The 17,318-nt window shown below is 55.3% G+C and overlaps 5 protein-coding genes across 5 annotated transcripts; 3 read left to right on the top strand and 2 right to left on the bottom strand.

The window, feature by feature from the left end:
* Positions 1 to 176: 176 nt before the first annotated feature.
* Positions 177 to 2,521, bottom strand: C8A04DRAFT_35476 (calcium-activated chloride channel-domain-containing protein; the record flags this gene model as incomplete). Its single annotated transcript, XM_062783184.1, has 5 exons — positions 177 to 269; positions 309 to 1,240; positions 1,297 to 1,405; positions 1,459 to 2,393; positions 2,470 to 2,521. 5 exons carry the CDS (start codon positions 2,519 to 2,521, stop codon positions 177 to 179), a joined length of 2,121 nt encoding a protein of 706 aa, XP_062639283.1.
* Positions 2,522 to 4,165: 1,644 nt separating this feature from the next.
* On the top strand, positions 4,166 to 5,945 carry C8A04DRAFT_26396 (FMN-dependent dehydrogenase-domain-containing protein; the record flags this gene model as incomplete). Its single annotated transcript, XM_062779915.1, has 5 exons — positions 4,166 to 4,234; positions 4,296 to 4,329; positions 4,412 to 4,449; positions 4,511 to 4,786; positions 4,854 to 5,945. 5 exons carry the CDS (start codon positions 4,166 to 4,168, stop codon positions 5,943 to 5,945), a joined length of 1,509 nt encoding a protein of 502 aa, XP_062639282.1.
* Positions 5,946 to 7,174: 1,229 nt separating this feature from the next.
* Positions 7,175 to 8,479, top strand: C8A04DRAFT_10256 (putative ras-like gtp-binding protein; the record flags this gene model as incomplete). The annotated part of the gene is made up of 3 exons (XM_062776515.1): positions 7,175 to 7,799; positions 7,950 to 8,174; positions 8,241 to 8,479. The coding sequence occupies 3 exons, from the start codon at positions 7,175 to 7,177 to the stop codon at positions 8,477 to 8,479; spliced, it is 1,089 nt and encodes a 362-aa protein (XP_062639281.1).
* An 895-nt stretch (positions 8,480 to 9,374) lies between these two features.
* C8A04DRAFT_35473 (uncharacterized protein) lies at positions 9,375 to 11,018 on the bottom strand (the record flags this gene model as incomplete). Its single annotated transcript, XM_062783183.1, has 8 exons — positions 9,375 to 9,605; positions 9,648 to 9,787; positions 9,818 to 9,902; positions 9,942 to 9,967; positions 10,004 to 10,238; positions 10,269 to 10,355; positions 10,392 to 10,436; positions 10,473 to 11,018. 8 exons carry the CDS (start codon positions 11,016 to 11,018, stop codon positions 9,375 to 9,377), a joined length of 1,395 nt encoding a protein of 464 aa, XP_062639280.1.
* Positions 11,019 to 13,222: 2,204 nt separating this feature from the next.
* On the top strand, positions 13,223 to 14,401 carry C8A04DRAFT_10227 (uncharacterized protein; the record flags this gene model as incomplete). Its single annotated transcript, XM_062776509.1, has 2 exons — positions 13,223 to 14,158; positions 14,210 to 14,401. The coding sequence occupies 2 exons, from the start codon at positions 13,223 to 13,225 to the stop codon at positions 14,399 to 14,401; spliced, it is 1,128 nt and encodes a 375-aa protein (XP_062639279.1).
* Between the last annotated feature and the right edge of the window lie 2,917 nt (positions 14,402 to 17,318).

Genomic DNA, 17,318 nt, shown 5'->3' with positions numbered 1-17,318 from the left:
CTCAGAGTACTCACCTCAGCAATCAGCGCCCTCCCCACCTGGATCGTGTCACTCGCACCCCGCTGGCGCTGCCAGAACCTACACACCACCAGCCATGTCAGTACGGTGTCCAAAGACAGGGATCTCAGGGATCTAACAACGTTGCGCGTCCTGAGAAAGGGATAAAGGCTCGAAACTCACAGCTGCTCCGGCGCCCCGCCACCGACGGTCGACAACTTCCTAGCTTCCTCTTCAAGAACTTCCCTCGTGATCTTCTCCCCGGCACTACTCTCAATCTTAGCCCCAGTGACATTAGCGCCGGCATCAACACCCAACCCCGCGCTAGTCCCCTCCCACTCAAACATCCTCTCCAGCAGCCTCTTCCGAATGGCATACCGCTCCGACCGTTCCTTCTGCAACCCAGGGCTATCCAACTTCTTGACCAGTCCGCGCACGACAAGCTGTACCAGCAAATACGCATGCTCCGCCAGCAACACAGCCAGCAGCAGCGCCCAACCCGAGATATCCCACGGCGAGCGGGTGAACGCAGCCGTGGGACCGTCCCGAAACAAGAACACCAACGCGGCGCTGGTCAAGCTGCCCATCCAGGCCAGGAAGCCGAGGGAGTCGAGCCAGGGCCCGATGGAGTCAGCGCGCCAGGGGATGGGCCGCTGGCAGTTGGTCGCGATCTTCATGGCGTCGGAGCGGGCCTCGACCCAGTTGTTAACGAGGAAAGAACAGGCGGTGAGGGGCCAGATGACGGAGAAGAGGGAGAGGTAGCCGAATTGCATGACCATCTCGCGGTAGTCGATCGTAACGTCGTACTCGTCTAGCTCGGCCTCTTCGCGGGCGCGCTCGAGGAACTCCGCTTCTTCGGGTTGGTCCTTAAGCCGGGAGGGAGAGGAGGAATCCGAGCCGCCGTTGTTCTTCTCGGCCATTTCAGTCTGTACGCGTTCGACGGTGCGGAAGACCTTGCGCTTGACGTATGGTACGATGAATTCGGTCAAGAGATTGACAACCTGGGCGGTCACTGTGAGGTAGAAGACCTGGGAGGTGAGGCGGTCGGGGTTGATTTGCCAGTTCTTAGTGGGGAGAGGTTGACCCTCCGCTGTGAAGCGCTGCGCGGTGAGCTTGAAGACATCGAGATACGGCACCAGGATCTTGCCAAAGGGTACGTAGACGAAAGCTGTTAGGAAGACGCCTAAGTAAGAGGTGATGAAGTTGATGACGAAGATCTTTTGGACGAACGACGCTTGATGGGCTGCGAGGGGTTAGTCAAATATGAGAGAAATTGGTTGTGGGAGTAAAGCAACCTACAATCATGAGTCCGGTAGTTTTCGATATCAGTCAGCTTTTGGGCCAGGTTCGTGAGAAGGGTCGTCAGCGTGGGGTTGAGGATGGTGAGCAGAATGGTCGGCAGGAAGGCCTAGCCCGAGTCAGTAACATCCTTCTCGTTCCAGCGGTGTAATCTGCACCCACCAGGTACTGCTTGAACGGCCCATTGTAGACCTCATTGATGAAGATCTCCACGGCAAAACAGCCGCCAATCAAGCTGCCCAGAATCACCACACACGCCGCGGCAAACGGGATCTGCAACAGCTGCCTCGCCAGCCGCTTGTACGGCGAGTACACCTTGATCACCTCGCCCGTGACGGGATCAATTCCCTCCCTCTCAAACTTGAACTGCGATCGCGGCAGCTGGATCCGCCCAACGCCACGCACCCCCCACTGCACCGCCAAATCGACCTCCTTCATCTTCCAGTGCTCAAAAAACACCACCGACCACAACGCGATCACAACCGCATACACCCACGAGAATGGGCCCAGCACCAACCACGCGGCAAACCCAAACGCGGCCGGAAAGACAAGAAACAAGAAATACGACTGCAAAAACGCAAAGTAAAACGCTACCCGCTCGCCGAACCGGTCACGGATCAAGTTAATATCCCCTTCGTCCAAGTAGTACTTCCGGCTCCATTCACTGATCCAGTCCCTATTAAAGGCACGATCATGTAGCGGGAACACGCTCTCCACAAACTTCCACGTGCCCCGACGCGGCGTGACACCCGCGCCGCCCTCATTCTTAGGCCGTGTGATCAACTCGTACGCCAGCCGCAGTCGCTCGGCCTCCGTCACGGGCTCTTCCTCGGCAAAATATCGGTCCATGTCGGCCTGCGTGTGGCTGGCGCCGGCGTTCCCGTTGCTAGACGGGGCCGGGGCGGAGGGCCGCACGCCAAAGAGCCAGTCCTGTACACGGGCGCGGTAGATTTGGGATTGCAGCAGGGCGGGGGAGGCAAGTTTGACGAAGACGAGCAGGGAGGCCGGGGTACGGCCGGGGCGGACCTCGGTGGCGAAACCGACGGCCGAGAGGGCGGTGATTAGTTGGCTGAAGGCGGCTTCGGCTTCGGCGGAGTCTAGAAGGGGGGGACAATTAGCTGGGAGTCATGCAGTGGTGGAAAGGGTACCTAGGGAGGGGTAAGGGGCTCGAACCACTTGACGGGATCTTGTAGGCGACGACATAGTCCACGCTGAAAGGGAGCATTTTAGTAAGCCAATTCGGGCAAATATACTAAAAGATTTCGGTGTAATAGGATCACGAACTCAAAGTTGGACTGGCGCCCACCGCACCCCGGGCTTTTGGAGACGGACATAACTGCAAAGGGGGGTAATTGGCCAAGATAGACGGAAATTGTGTGGTAAATCTGAATAAACCAAAGAATTTCCGGCGCGAAGCGTCTCCTCCAGCCCCGAGAAGCCCTGGAGCGCAAGATGGGCCGCGAAAAAGAGGTGGTGGTGTGATCAAAAACCCTTAAGGGAATCTTGAGGTTGAGGTTTTGGGCGAAGAGGAACAGAGGGAGCTTGCAGCTGAAACGACGTCACAATCAATCGAGCCATGTCACCTTGCAGGGTTGGATTGGTGCCTTTGAGATCGGGCTGGATCTGGCGTGGTAGATGGCCCGTGCGTATAATGGCAGGGCTGCGCTACAAAAAAGCCGTCCGCAGTTTGCGGCCTTTTGATGAACCGTCATCTCAAATCTCCAAACAAAATACCTGACTCCACGGCCGGCGGGCTGTTTGTCTTGCATTCCGGGAAGACTTCAACAAGGAACGTCCCGTAGTGTACTGACCACAGCCCATTTAACTGCCAATCCATTTAAGGTGCTTGGTGCAGACCAGAGACCTCACGCAGCTTTTTCTCAACTTGCATCACCTTGGTTTTGCAGTTGGTGTGATTTATACCGCAGACGTAGCACTATCGATGGCAGAATCCTGGAATTAGATACCTGCGTGCCGTGCTTGGGAGAGTTTAAGATAATGGTCAACTTGGGGTAAAAGAGGATCTCTGGATGGACGTGGAGTTGTCCGCCATCTCTTGATGTACCAGGAAACGAAAACGGCTAGGATAATGGGTCTCAGGGGAACTGCTTTTCCAGAGTGTGAGCATGCACGTGGCATATTAGATGGAATGAATCGCCTAACTAGCCTCCGGGTCCAATGTTTTCCAATAATACTGCCTCACAAACTTTTGAGCTCTTTGAACTTTAATTTCTAGAAAGGTACCTATACGGTGCTTGGATGCTCTTTAATGATTTGAATCCCATGAGTCGTAATTGGCCCTTGTGTCGGTGTAATGGATGCCGAGATGAGATGGAGTTCAGGGTTGAAACGCAGGCTCTCGAATTGGAGTCAACAGGCAGGGAAACAGGGGCTAGAAGTCGAAATACCATGAAACTTTCCCCAATAAACCACGAAATCCCCGTAATAAACAGCTCTTTCGGGCGATCGGATGACCTCGGTAACAGTCAAGTCGCCGGATCTGCTCCGCACCCCCCGCAGTGCTCGCCCCCAGACAACTCCACAATTTCAAGCTTTCATGCCAGCAAGGTACGCCCCTAAAACCGACAAGCCGGAGACGTTCCGGACTTTTGATCTTGTCTGTTTCGACAACTCAACGAATTTCTCTCAGTATTGTCGTCCTTTACATACCCGGCATCGAATTTCGTTTTTGGATGCTACTATTTTTTGTTTATTACCATTTGTATCAGCGCAATTGATTTGGTGGCTTTTGTTTTGACAAGACCGGAAACCCGAGCCGAACACTCACCGACTTCGCTCACGAAATCGTGTAAGCGCAGGACTCATCAAACAGCCGCCTCATTTAACAGTGTCTGTATCGCCGGTCAAAATGGCTTCTCTCTCGGGTGCTGAAGTCGCAAAGCACAATAGTGCGAAGGACTGTTGGGTTATTGTTCACGTATGTTTCGCCTTTTCCAAACAGTTCTCTTAGATTGACCCATGCTAACGACATATTATAGGGGAAAGCATACGATGTTACTGAGTTTCTACCAGGTAAGTCATCGTAATGAGGGTCTAGTTACCTTTAGTAATCCCTTCACTTCACACTTAAGGTTCATGGACTGATCGTGTGTAGAACACCCCGGCGGGACCAAGATCATTCTCAAATATGCGGTGAGTCCACGACAAACTAAGGCATGGTAAAATACAACGTGCCTCGCTGACCATTCAACAGGGCAAAGATGCGACGGAAGAGTTCGATCCAATCCACCCACCAGACACCCTAGAAAAGTACCTGGCCAAAGACAAACACCTAGGCCCCGTGGACATGTCAACAGTCGTCAAGGAGAAGACGCAGGAGTCGCCCGAGGAGAAGGAACGGTTGAAGCGGATCCAGGAGATGCCTTCACTGGACCAATGCTTCAACCTGCTCGACTTTGAGGCCGTGGCGCGGAGGGTCATGAAGAAGACGGCGTGGGGATACTACTCGAGCGCCGCAGATGACGAGATCGTGAGTCCAACTCACCAGACTTGGCAGACTGTGGGGGTGAAGATACTAAAAAGACTAACACCCCCAGACAATGCGCGAAAACCACTCGGCCTTCCATCGGATCTGGTTCCGCCCGCGCGTCCTGGTGGACGTCAAACAAGTCGACTTCGGCACCACCATGCTCGGCACTCCCTGCTCCATCCCCTTCTACGTGACCGCCACAGCCCTAGGCAAACTCGGCCACGCCGAAGGCGAGGTCGTCCTCACCCGCTCAGCACGCAAACACAAAGTCATCCAGATGATCCCGACCCTTGCCTCGTGCGCCTTCGACGAGATCGTGGACGCCGCCCAGCCAGACCAAACCCAATGGCTGCAACTCTACGTCAACATGGACCGGGCCATCACCAAACGGATCGTGGAGCACGCCGAGAAGCGCGGATGTAAGGGCCTCTTCATCACCGTCGACGCGCCGCAGCTGGGCCGCCGCGAAAAGGACATGCGCATGAAGTTCACCGACCAGGGCAGCAACGTACAGAACGGCCAAGCCACGGACAACTCGCAGGGCGCCGCGCGGGCCATCAGCAGCTTCATCGACCCGTCGCTGTCCTGGGAGGATATCCCCTGGTTCCGCTCCATCACCAAGATGCCCATCGTGCTCAAGGGCGTGCAGCGCGTCGAGGACGTCGTCAAGGCCGCTGAGGTCGGCGTTCAGGGTGTTGTGCTGTCCAACCACGGCGGTCGGCAGCTGGAGTTTGCCCGCTCCGGCATCGAGATCCTCGCCGAGACGATGCCTGTGCTCCGCCAACTAGGGCTCGACGACAAGATCGAGGTGTACATCGACGGCGGCATCCGGCGCGCGACGGACATCCTCAAGGCGTTGTGTCTCGGCGCCAAGGGGGTGGGCATCGGCCGTCCGTTCTTGTATGCCATGTCGGCGTACGGACAGGACGGTGTCGACCGGGCGATGCAGCTGCTCAAAGATGAGATGGAGATGGGCATGCGGTTGATTGGCGCGCGGTCGGTGGCCGAGTTGAACCCGAGTATGGTGGATGCGCGCAGCCTGTTTAGTCACGGCGCGCCGCCGTCGGATAGCTTGTCACATGCTGTGTATGACCCGTTGGTGAACCCGGCGCAGAGGTTGGCGGTGACGGGGGAGAAGCCGGAGAAGTCGAAGCTGTAAGGGAGGATGATAAAAGGTGTGTGTGTTTTTTTAGATATTTTATTCGATATATCGGGGGCGCCATACTTGAATATATTGCTAGGCGTTGTTGCTACATACCGATGAGCGGGAACTCATGTAGATCTCGTGTTCTGATTCTGCCCTTTGCTTTAATTGTCTTGTTGGCGATCACTTGCCGACTCCGAGTAGGTATTTCCCGAGTCTCGGATTTAAAGTCCAAAGGACCGATTGTTTGCTGGGGGTTTTAAGGAGGGGAGGGGGGTGGAGAAACAAGGGATTTTTGAAGTAAGCCAGGGAGTCGGTTTCTAAGATTCCTATCAGTTGTTTCAGTTTTAGTAAACATGCCTAAGATACTATCTCCCTAGAATGATATCAACTTCCCATCCAAGCACATCCATCTTACCTAACCCGAGGGTTGGGTGAGCCTCGACCTCGGTCGTTTCAGAGCAGCCCTCGCAAACCACGGCCCTAAGAATGACGTCAATACAGGCCTATGAATTCGTTCAGCGCCCAGCACAGCCCGCTGTTTCAGTGTCACGCGCCCATCTTCTTGCATGCCAGTCACCCCGCAGTGCCTGCGTGCCTCCCTAGCAGGGGTGCCTGTGAGGTGAGATTTGAGATCGATTTCCCTCTTCTCCCGTTTCCCCGCCGTCTTGAGGTTGTTCTATGCAGCTTTCAATTCGACCACAGCACAACGCCACGCTTTCCGCTGCAAATCGCCCACCCCCATCTCAACTCGGCCCGACGACTGATTTGTTCGCTCTCTTGCTTTCGTGTTCGATGATGATGATGACAACGATGACGATGATGCGCGACTGTGACCGCTAAATCTGGGTAGATCTTTGAGAGGCAGAGGGGAGGACCGAATAGGAAGAGAGAGGCAGAGACAGGCAGAGACAGGGCAGCAGAACGAGGGAAGTCGACACGGCTCGGCTCGCTCAAGAAGCACAGGGCAGACGAGCAGAACAACATCCCTGCGCATGCATTTATTTTCGTTCGCAACACGCGCGCCTCGCATCGCATTGCAGGCACATTGCGGAGTGCAGATCAGGGCACATTCGCACATCGCACGACCGAGAGTCCTGTAGCCGTGGTGGACGACGGCAGCGACGACGACAAGAACGAGAACTTCACGAAACAGCGACCACGAAACGAACGTAGCTCCTACCCCTCCAACCGAGCAAACATTTGAGAGACCACCTCATTTATCCCTTGGACTAGACCCCAATATGTCGTCGTCCCTCGAAGCCAAGATCGTCGTGCTCGGCTCCCAAGGCGTCGGCAAGACGTCGCTGGTGATGCGCTACTGCAAAGGCGCTTTTGTACCCTCGCAGATTACCTCCACCGTCGGCGCCAGCTTCCTGACCAAACGCGTCGTCGACACCGACACCGACACCCTAGTGCGCCTGCAGATCTGGGATACCGGTACGAATAGGCCATTTCCCACTCACTCACTCCGTCTCCTCCCCACTCCCGTTGTCCCACCCCAACTAACCAAGTCCCTCACCCGACATCAAACAGCCGGCCAAGAACGCTTCCGCTCCATCTCTCGCCTGTACTACCGCGGCGCCAACGCCTGCATCCTGTGCTACTCCATCACCGACGCCGCCTCCTTTGCCGAGATGGGCATCTGGCTGACCGAACTACGCCGCAACCTCCCGCCTGACATCGTCCTCCACGTAGTCGGCACCAAAGCCGACATCGTCGCCCGCGACCCTTCCCGCCGCGAAGTCCCCTTCGAGCGCTGCATCGCCTACGTCGCCGAGAACCTCAACCCCGGCATGGGCAGCACCCCACCAGCCACCGCCGGCGCCGGCTTCGTCGGCATGATGAACTTCAGCGGCAGCGGCAGCGGTCTGAACGTAAACAGCGGGATGTCCACCACCCTCCCGACTCCGGCCGGCCCCGAAAGCACCAGCAACCCCTCCCAATCCCTCGGCTGGCTCTCCTCCCAAACCGGCTCCAACACACCCATCAATAACCACACCAGCCACCCAACCCCAGGCATCCAAACCATCGAACCCCGCAGCCCAAGCAGCAAACGCTCCTCCGGCTTCTGGGGCCAAGAAGTAGGCTGGGACGCCTGCCACGAGATATCCGCCGAATCCGGCGAGGGCGTGGAAGAGGTGTTTCGCGTCGTCACGCGGAAACTGGTCGAGCAGAACCGGAAGATGCAAGCGGCGCTGTTGGCTGCGGCTACGGGGACTACGGGCCCGTCGTTGGCGGGGGGTCATTATGATGGTGGGGGGTTGATGGGTATGGGTATTGGTGGGAGTAGTGGTCTTGGTGGGGGAGCAGGAGTTAGTATACCTGGCTCGGAACACCATGTGACGGGGTATTTTGATGGGGTGAATCCGAGGGGGGGGAGTTTTCGGGTGGGACGGGATAGGAGGAGTTGGTTGTTTTCGCCGGGGTTTTCGCCGGCGCTGGGGGCCGGAGGGTCGAATGTTAGCGGTGCTGGGCCCGGCGGTGGGGATGAAGAGGAATGGGCTAGGAATGGGGAGGGGAGGAGACGGAAGGGGTGTTGTTCGTGAGGGGAGGGAATATCCTAGGGCAGCCGACTCGAGAAGGACAAGGTCGGTCATCACATCACATAAGGCGTTTGTTGGACTGGTTGGTTGGATGGGAGAATTCTGGTTTCATTTGCTTTTGAAGCTTGGGAAACGAACGGAACGGGCTATGGCATGCATCTCGGAAAGGGAAGGCTCTTATTTCATGGGACAAACGGACGGACGGTAGCATGGCGTTCTCCTTCTGCTTTTCCTGCTTTATCTATTCACAGTGCTGTTGTCTTTGTTCTTGTTTTTTTTCTTTTTTTTTGCTGTTGCGTTGCTTGCTTTTACCTTCCCTGACCTGTTAGTCTAGATCGTCTCCATTTGACGACGAGACGGCACCGTGTGGTGTCGGTGAGGTGACTTACTGTCCTGTTTGTTTTTTTCTGCAACGCATTCTAAGAGAGCCGGTCGTCTCTCTCATGCCATTATTGGTCAGGGATATGTGGATGGATTACGATGCATGACATGATTGGGCCGGGGTTACAGGTGTAGCAGGCGAATCTGCTTCCTCACGTTAGGTTGTTTGGTTTCTGTCTGGCACAGACATCCATCGTCTTTTCTTTTAACTATTGTTCACAGCAATTTAGCAGTAAATGAAGACATGACAAGACACTTGTGTCCCAAAAATGCCCCTGAAAAGCAAGTGAACTACGCAAGATGCCCAAGAAAGTTTCACCATGTGGTAATGTAATGTAATGTAACTATTTGTACTCATGTCCCTCCAAAATCTTCCCATTTTTTCAGAACCGACGATCCTTCTCCACAAGTTAGACAACATCACAGACAATATACTCTGACCGCTTTGCTTTCCTTTCCTGCACGGGTTAGGTCCGGCCCGGCCCCCAGAGTTGCGGTAACGCGCAATAACTGTTGGTCACTCAGCGGAAAATTTCGACCGGGAGAAAAGCCTCCGCAGACCACGTTTACCGCCTGGGGCTTTTGGCTGGAGCGCATCGACGGATACTTTGGGCCGGGGTGGTTCATCTGGTGGTGGTGGTGGCGGTGGTAGTAGGGGTGGTGGTGGTAATGGTGGCGCAACCTCGGGCATCAGTGGGAATCTCATCGTCGTCGAGGTCGCCACCGGGGTTGACCGTGGGTTTGATGTCTGGGGTGGCGGGCGAGGATAACGATAGTCCTTTTCTGGCACGGAGGGAGGTTCGTTACTCGTTTCGAGGTGGTTGATCTGGGGCGGTGGTGGTGGCGGTGGTGCTCCTAGTGGCATAGGTGGTCTTGTGTCTAGTAGTCGGCCTTGATCTTCAATATTTTGAGTCTTCTCTAGTCTTCGGTCTTGCGCCGGTGAGTCTAATAACTCTTGACCTTTCCGAACCAACCTCTGAAGTTCCTGTTTTTGTTGTTGCTTCCGCTCCCGCGCCTGTCGCCTGCGTTGCTGTTCCTGTCGTTCCTGGAGAAGCAGCCGTTTTTGTTGTTCTTCGTCGAATACTTGACCCTTTCCTTTCGTTTCTAATCCTAACCCTCCTCCGTCGTGTTCCCTTTCTTGGGAACTCCTTTGGAATGTCAGTCGCCGTTGTTGTTGTGGCTGATGTGGCTCTTGACTCTCGTCCTCCAACATGAGCTGCTGATGGGCGTACTGCTCATGATGCCGGTTTTGTTTCCGTGACAGTGTTCGCCGATGAGGTTGTGGCTGATATTGGACCTGCTGTTGCTGCTTCTGTGGTGGTGGATGCTGCTGATCCTCCTGACGCAGATCTTCCGCTCCCTGCTCCGCAATACTCTCTAGCTCCGAGTCGTTCTCCTCCCAGTCCCGCACTTCATCATCATTCACAACCACATACCACCGTATCTGCTCCTCCCGCTGCAGCTCGTCACGTAGGTTCTCAAACCACCCCTTGCCCAACTGCTCGAGCGAGTCTTTCGACTGCGGTATGGATACGGCAGGCCGGGTGTTTTGAGCTTGCTGCTGCTCATACTTGGCAATCTCGTCGACAATCGAACAAGACAAGTCGATGCGCACAGCATAGTCGGCCACGTAAGCATGGGGCTGCGAGACGGCGGTCAGGTCGTTCGGGTCGAACTCCTCGAGGAGCTTGACGGCCGACCATGACTGCCCGGCGAGAGCGTCCCGTGCAGCGGTAGACGACGCGGTAATCCCTGAGCCATCATCGCCAGCGGTACCGGGAGATGATACACGCCGCTGGGTTGCGTCGCTATGGCTACGGCTTTGGTGTGTGCTTTGACTCCGGGAACGGTCACGGACGCGACCTCGGCTTTGACTGCGATCCTTCACGTTGTTGGGACCGTTGGCGGGTAGAAAGGGACCGGACCGGACCGTATCATCGTCATCATCGACATCAACCCCTTTTGTGGGAGTGGAGCTGCCGCTCGTTGGACTGCAGTCGGGGAGAAAGTCAAATTTCTCGTAGAAGCTATTGAGTATGCATTGGGAACTCTTGGCAGAGATGATCCAATGGGGCGATGCGTCCTCTAGGTTCTGTAGGATCACAAAAATGCAAATGCTGGGGCGCTGCCACCGGAAGCCGTGGCAGAGATAGGTGGGCATGGCGGGCTCCGATGCCGGGTGCTGTAACGCGGGTCGAGGGGGGTGTCGGGTCTCGGGAACTGCATATGACAAATTCCCGGGCGGGTATGGCGGTGGGCGATCTGGAAGCTGGCCGGGAAGGACTCGGCAACGCGCGGACTGAACTCCGCTGTTTGACACGCTCACACGCAGGGCGAAGTTGAATTTGTACCGGGAGGTACAGTTTCACACGTTCTTGTCCTAATGAGGTTGGCCTTGACTTCCACCAAAATCATTTGGGTGCCTCTCGACGATGAGAATCTTGGACCTCTCGAGTCTTGCTCTCGCGCGCTGCAAGTGAATCGCCCTCTTGCGCGTCTCACGACGTCAAAACACAAAGTGTCGCAGGCGTCAGCACCTCGGAGGGCAAGGGACGAGAGGGGGTTACACTGGAGCTTGCATGTGCTCCCAGCTTCTCCCAAAAAGAGCCCCTGTTCTAAAGCCCGTGATCCCCGAAAGGCCAAGCTGCATCACCTTACCTTGTTCTTTCGGCGACCAGATGGAAGCCTTTTCTTCCAGATCTAGAAACTGTCACTTTTTGGCGTGCGATCAGACCTCTTGTCCTCGTCTCTCCGTGTCAGGGCTCGTTCCGTTCTTCTCTCTTTGAAACTGGCAGTTAATTGCTTCAGGGATTGTGGAGAACCTGGCGTCGGCAAATTGTTATTCGCTATACTTTTTGGCCTTTGGCGGGTGCTTTTCTCTGACTTATGGGAGAGGGGGAGTCGATGGTTTTGCCGAGTCTGCGGGGAACATGAACGCGAATGAGCAGTGCCCAAGCCGGAGCTTTCATTCCAGGGGCTAGCTGCTCGTGGAGTGAACGCGCTGTCGGGCCGCTCGGTAATTCTCGAAGTGGGTTGGGGGGGTTTTCTCTGTTGGTGGGAGCACGGACCATAGGGTCTGAGATCAGTGGATCCCCCCATCCCCGGCGAATTTGGCAGAAGCAGCGTCCCACGGCGCTGGACCATGAGCGCCCGCTGCTGCGACATATAAGAAGGGAATTATCATTACTCAAAATAAACTCCCCTCGTTCAGAATGCCTGTAGTCCTCGTGTACTCAAAATAAACGCTCCTCATTCGGAATGCCTATCTTCTAGTGTATCTTGATCACCCAAGGTCGCGGTCCCGTCAACGGCCATCCACGCTGCGGCATGTCTCATATTTTTCATCACATTGCATGTTGCGACCAGAACGGTCTTGCATGAAGGGTCTTCAACGGGCAAATAGTTAACTAACGTGAATCGCTAACACGCCTCTCAATGTTAACTAACCGCTTCGCCCATTAGTGAACACTTCAGGAGCCCGGGGAAACCCATTCTCTCATCCGGCCCCGACCCGCGCAGAAAAATGACAACCCAAGGTCGGGGTTTCGGAAGCAGCACTTTGGAAGGTTGCATCGTCTTCGCCCATCGCAAGCCCTTGTCGAGAGTTATCTTGCTACGCGCCGACGAGAAACGCCCCAGGGCATCAAGTTCCCGCACCGGCACTCATGCCTAATCTCCCTCGGCGACCAGCAATATTTCAAGGTTACGTCGCACAAACGCAGCCGAGGAAGAGGAGACCGTCTCTGAGGCCCTCGCCCACTTGTTATCTCGTTTTCCTCTCGCAAGAACCCCGCGAAGGTGCGGTGCAGCAGCAACCCGCATGTCTATCCTCCCACTTGGAGTCAAAGACGCGGTCAGGGTAGCACTAGAACCCGGTGGTGACAGGCCCATGGAGTTGAGCTTCTGGGTCAAAAAAGCGGGAATGGCCTTCCCGCTAGCCGAATTCCGCAAACATGGCGATCCAGATTGAGCTGAGCGTTCCGTGCCGGGAAGGTGATCGCCGCTGCATGCCTGCTGGAACCGGCCCAGCCAGTCGGCTGATGTCCAATGGACCGGTTGACCCCATGTCCAGAACCCTGGCACACAGATTTTCCTCACTTCGCGAATTGCGGCATGATACTCCCCGACCTCGGGTCTGGGAACAATTGGCCTGCCTGGTGATCTCTCCTGCTTGGGTCTGGCAATGGAATGAAACACCGCAGACGTGGGGGGGTGGAGGGCAGCACAGTGAACGGGAGAGGGAGAAATACTTGAAAAGCCGGGGAAGCCTCGGCGAAGAGCTTCGATGCTTGTTGCTTGCTTTCTTGGCTCGGGCCGCTCTTTCATCTGAGACAACTTGTTGACGTGTACCTTCTTCGACGCACGATGACCTCCTTCGTCAAGTCTCTCGCGGGCCTGCTTGGCATCAAACCGCGGGCCCCTCAAACCCCTCGCCCGGATGAGGAGCAGGCCACGACGACAGCAGCCGAGTCGTCCGTCTTCGGTTCCACGCTCCCGCCTGCTAGCCATACCCTCTCCACCGCTGGCACTTCCCAACGCGTGCCCAGCGACGATTCTCTGCAGCTCTTCCGCCTAACGCTGGGCATTACGTCGGCGCCGCACCTCGGCTTCCACATCTCGGCGCACCGCTCCGCCGACAATGTCGGGCTCTACTCCCGCGTCGTGCGCGGCGAGCAGACGGCCAAGGACAGCTACAAGGTGTTCTCCATCATCATCAACGCCTGCTACTTCCTGCAAATCATCGTGGCCGCGTCCCTGACCGCCCTCGGCGCGGCCAACGCCAACAACAAAGCCATCACTGCCTTTGGCGCCATCAACACCGTCATCGCCGGCTTCCTAACCTACCTCAAGGGCTCCGGCTACCCGGCCCGTTTCAAGTACATGGCCGGCGAGTGGAAGAAGGTCCGCGAGTACATCGAGCACCGCGAACGCGACTTCTCGCTCGAGCACTGCACCCTCGACGTGCAAGAGGAAATCGAAAAGATCCGGCACATGTACGAAACCACCAAACACGACATCGAAGTCAACAACCCAGAGGCCTTCAACGCCAAGACCAGCAGCAACGGCCGGATGGAGGGCGTCCGCTACGACGGCGTCGACCAAAAGAAAGCCGAGGCCATCGCCGCCAAACTCCACGGTCTCGACGGCACCATCAAGCGCCTCACCGGACAAGCCAACACCGCCGCCGCGGGTGTCGAGAACAAGTCCAACGACGTCCACGCCAAGATCCGCAACCTCGAAGACTCCCTCGACCGGATGTCCAAGCACATCGAGAAGTCTGCCTTGGACGGCCAGGACGCGGTGCGCCATACCGTGCAGGATATTGAGCGCGGTCGGGACGCGGCCCGCGAGGCGGCCCAGTCGGGTATGCACGCGGCCATCGAAGAGGGCGAGCGTCGCGCCCTGACGGAGTTCCGTGGCCTGGGGCGGGCGGCGACCCGCGGGTTTGAGGAGAATCGTCCGCGGGTACCGCACCAGGTGTCGATTACGGTGGCGGGTGGGCATGATGAGGAAGGGGGTGGGAGTGAGGGGGTGAAGAAATGACCTCGTCCTCGGGTTGTCACTTGGGCAGAGCATGTTTAAATGCACGGAGTTACCGTTCCGGGAAATATCGATACCGAACCGGGTTGAAGGGGGCGGGAGATGCCCCTGTCGTGTAATTGGCGTATGTCCGCTGGGGAATATCTCATCAACTCGTGGGCAGCGCCGCATGAATGGCATGACTCCTTCTGGTGCCTCTGCCTAGCACGAACGACGAACCTAGGAGACACACAACACTGACAGAGACGGACATTTAACAAGTCAGTCTAATGCAACTCCCTCTCCTGCCGAGGGTACCAGCAACAAAACGTATCGAGGAGAAGGGAATAATTAGGTTAGGGTGGTGGACAATGGATAATGGATGGATCAGTTGTGAATAATGAGTAATGATACCCGGATGGAGATAGTATAGGCACTCGTGGACAGCTATCGGAGTGGGACAGCTGGGGCTACGATGAGAATCAAAATAAGCAGGTGGCTGTAGCGTGAGAAAACAAAGGGAAATGTGCTGTGGTTTGGGATGTGTGATCTAGTTTTCGGAACCCATTACCAGTTTATGTTAAGAATCACTGATAGGTACCTAATTAGTGTTTCCACGTCGAGGTCGATTGAAGGGTTTTGTCGACGTCCCGTGTTTTCGGGCGGGACGTTAGTGGGAATCGCCCAAGTAACACGTAGTCGATGCTACAGCCCGTCGTTCCGGCTCTCGCCATTCTGGCATGTTGTTTTGATCTTAGCTGCTTGTACTAGCCATGACTTTGTTTGCTTTGCTCGATCAGTGTGGTGACACAAGGAGCCCTGTTGTTTCGCACAGCCTCTGTCGCCCGCATGATGCAATGCCACGGTGGGTGGCCTGGGTTGGGCCGAAGGCAAGGCTCCGTTGTTACACAAGTCGAAGCTCTCCCAGTGGGAAGTTTATCTGTTCTTCTCTTGAGATTTCCCCTCATTTTTGTAGCACAATTCAGACAATCTGCCCGTGATTACTCTCGTCAACTCTTCCCTGATAGAGCTCGGCACAATTGCTTCGGCAGCCCAGATCGTCGACCTGGGCTGCCGCAGCTTATTAGGGGCGTATCGGTTTGTCAAAAGTCTCAAGGACACACCCAAGGACCTCCTCCATACGTTTGAGGATCTACACGCCTTCACAGACCTGTTGAGCGACTTTCAAATAGCCCTCCAGACAAAGGATCCGCGACTCCTTGACCTCAGCTCTCAACAAATTGACAGGATTTCCCAGATTCTCCACAGCTCCGGCGAAGTTTGCGGGCAACTCTACCGGATGCTTGCCGAATGTCTTCCTCTCGAAAACACGTCAAAAGCGGGCAAAGTATGGCGTGCTCTTGTTTCCCTCAAGAAGGAAGCGGATATCATCAAGCGTTGCGAGCGATTAGAAAGACTGAAACACGATTTGAGCCGGGAATTGCAAAACCATGAACTTCGTCTATTATCTGCCGTGAAATAAGTGTCGTACGACCTTGCCTCCCAACTCAGCTCATCATTTGCTAAGACGACCCGCTACTCGAAAGAAGCGATTTAGAGACGGTCTCTAGTGATGTTCAAGAGGCGAACACTTCGCTCTCGGTGATCGGAAACAGACTCAGCTCGGTAGATGCGGTTCTTCAAGACGTGCAGAGGACCTTGAAGCAAACACAACGACCTCTGCCTCTGGAATCCGAGCCCTTGTCTGCTCACGAACAAGCTGTAACGGCCGACGAAATGATTACGGAAATTTATAAATGTCTAGTTCTTGGACAAACCCAGACGGCCAGGGTTAACGCAGGCTTTCAAAGCTCCTCGCGAGCGGACCAATCTCGTATCGTGAGTAATTACAACATCTGGGCATTGCTATTAAAAGCTTCTTTTCATTAACATGTTCTTTCATTCAACACTAGCTTTCCGTCTCAGCTAGTCGTCTCGTCCAGTACCCTCATGACCTAAAGACAGCACTTGACCACCAAGCCGACGACACCAATGTGTTGTGCGTTCCTACGGCACCCACAGGGGCACGTCACGTCATTTGCAAGTGCCCGAAGCTGGGCAATCATGTCAGCAGGATGTCTTTGCAGTTAGGCCGGCTCCGCTACCATTCTTCTTCGAGCGAAAAGCATTTGGCCGGCTGCCCACTTTACCTACCAAAATCAAATCGCCAAACATCCAGATTGCTCAGCTTCCCTGCGTTGCCATTTCTTGCGGGAACCGTGGAGCTTTTCTCTAAGGTTTCGTTGGGCCAACAACCGGCTTCATTTTCAGTCAGATATTACCCAACCGTATCCCGACGCACATCTCCCGCATTTGAAATGTTCGGATCGGTCTATTCTCAAGTTGTTGGGCCGAAGGCATATGAGAGGGTGGCACTTCGTATAGTTATATAATTAATTATACTACGCCCCTTGTTAATGTAAAAGTCGGAGTCGTCGCTGTCAAACTAGTCATTGTTCCCTGTACTCTCCGATTCCCCTCTATCAACTTTTTCGGGAAGTCTACCTCAGCCTTGCTCCATTCGTCGAGCATGGCCCGCTGTTTGTATGTACTAAAAAACTTGTCTTCGTATCCCGCTCGAACCAAATAATTATCCCCCGATAGGAATTCTGTTCTGCCCCTAAATATTCCGGGACGCGACACCACGAAGAAGGCGGTATCATTGGCTACGTTCCGGTCCGGGACGAGGGCATCTTTGGAGAGGAACATGGAGACTGTATTACCGTAATTGGACGTGACGCCCGAACAAGGTACCTAGTCTGCTCCCGGACCGTCCCGCAGTTTCAACTCCCGCTAACGTTCTGGCCAGCTCGGGAAAGTTGAGAGCAGATGGATTCGGAGTCGCTGCTTGCTTCCGCTCGTCCTATTACTTCATAGTATGTTCAATATCGCCATTCTCACACAGCAATGACAGCATCTATCCCTTGTAGTCCCCCATTCC

Source organism: Dichotomopilus funicola, assembly GCF_033296635.1.
Source record: "Dichotomopilus funicola strain CBS 141.50 unplaced genomic scaffold C8A04scaffold_12, whole genome shotgun sequence".
In the NCBI taxonomy this organism is placed as follows: domain Eukaryota; kingdom Fungi; phylum Ascomycota; class Sordariomycetes; order Sordariales; family Chaetomiaceae; genus Dichotomopilus; species Dichotomopilus funicola.
Note: the sequence above shows the minus strand (reverse complement) of the source record. Positions and strands in the feature narration are given on the sequence as shown.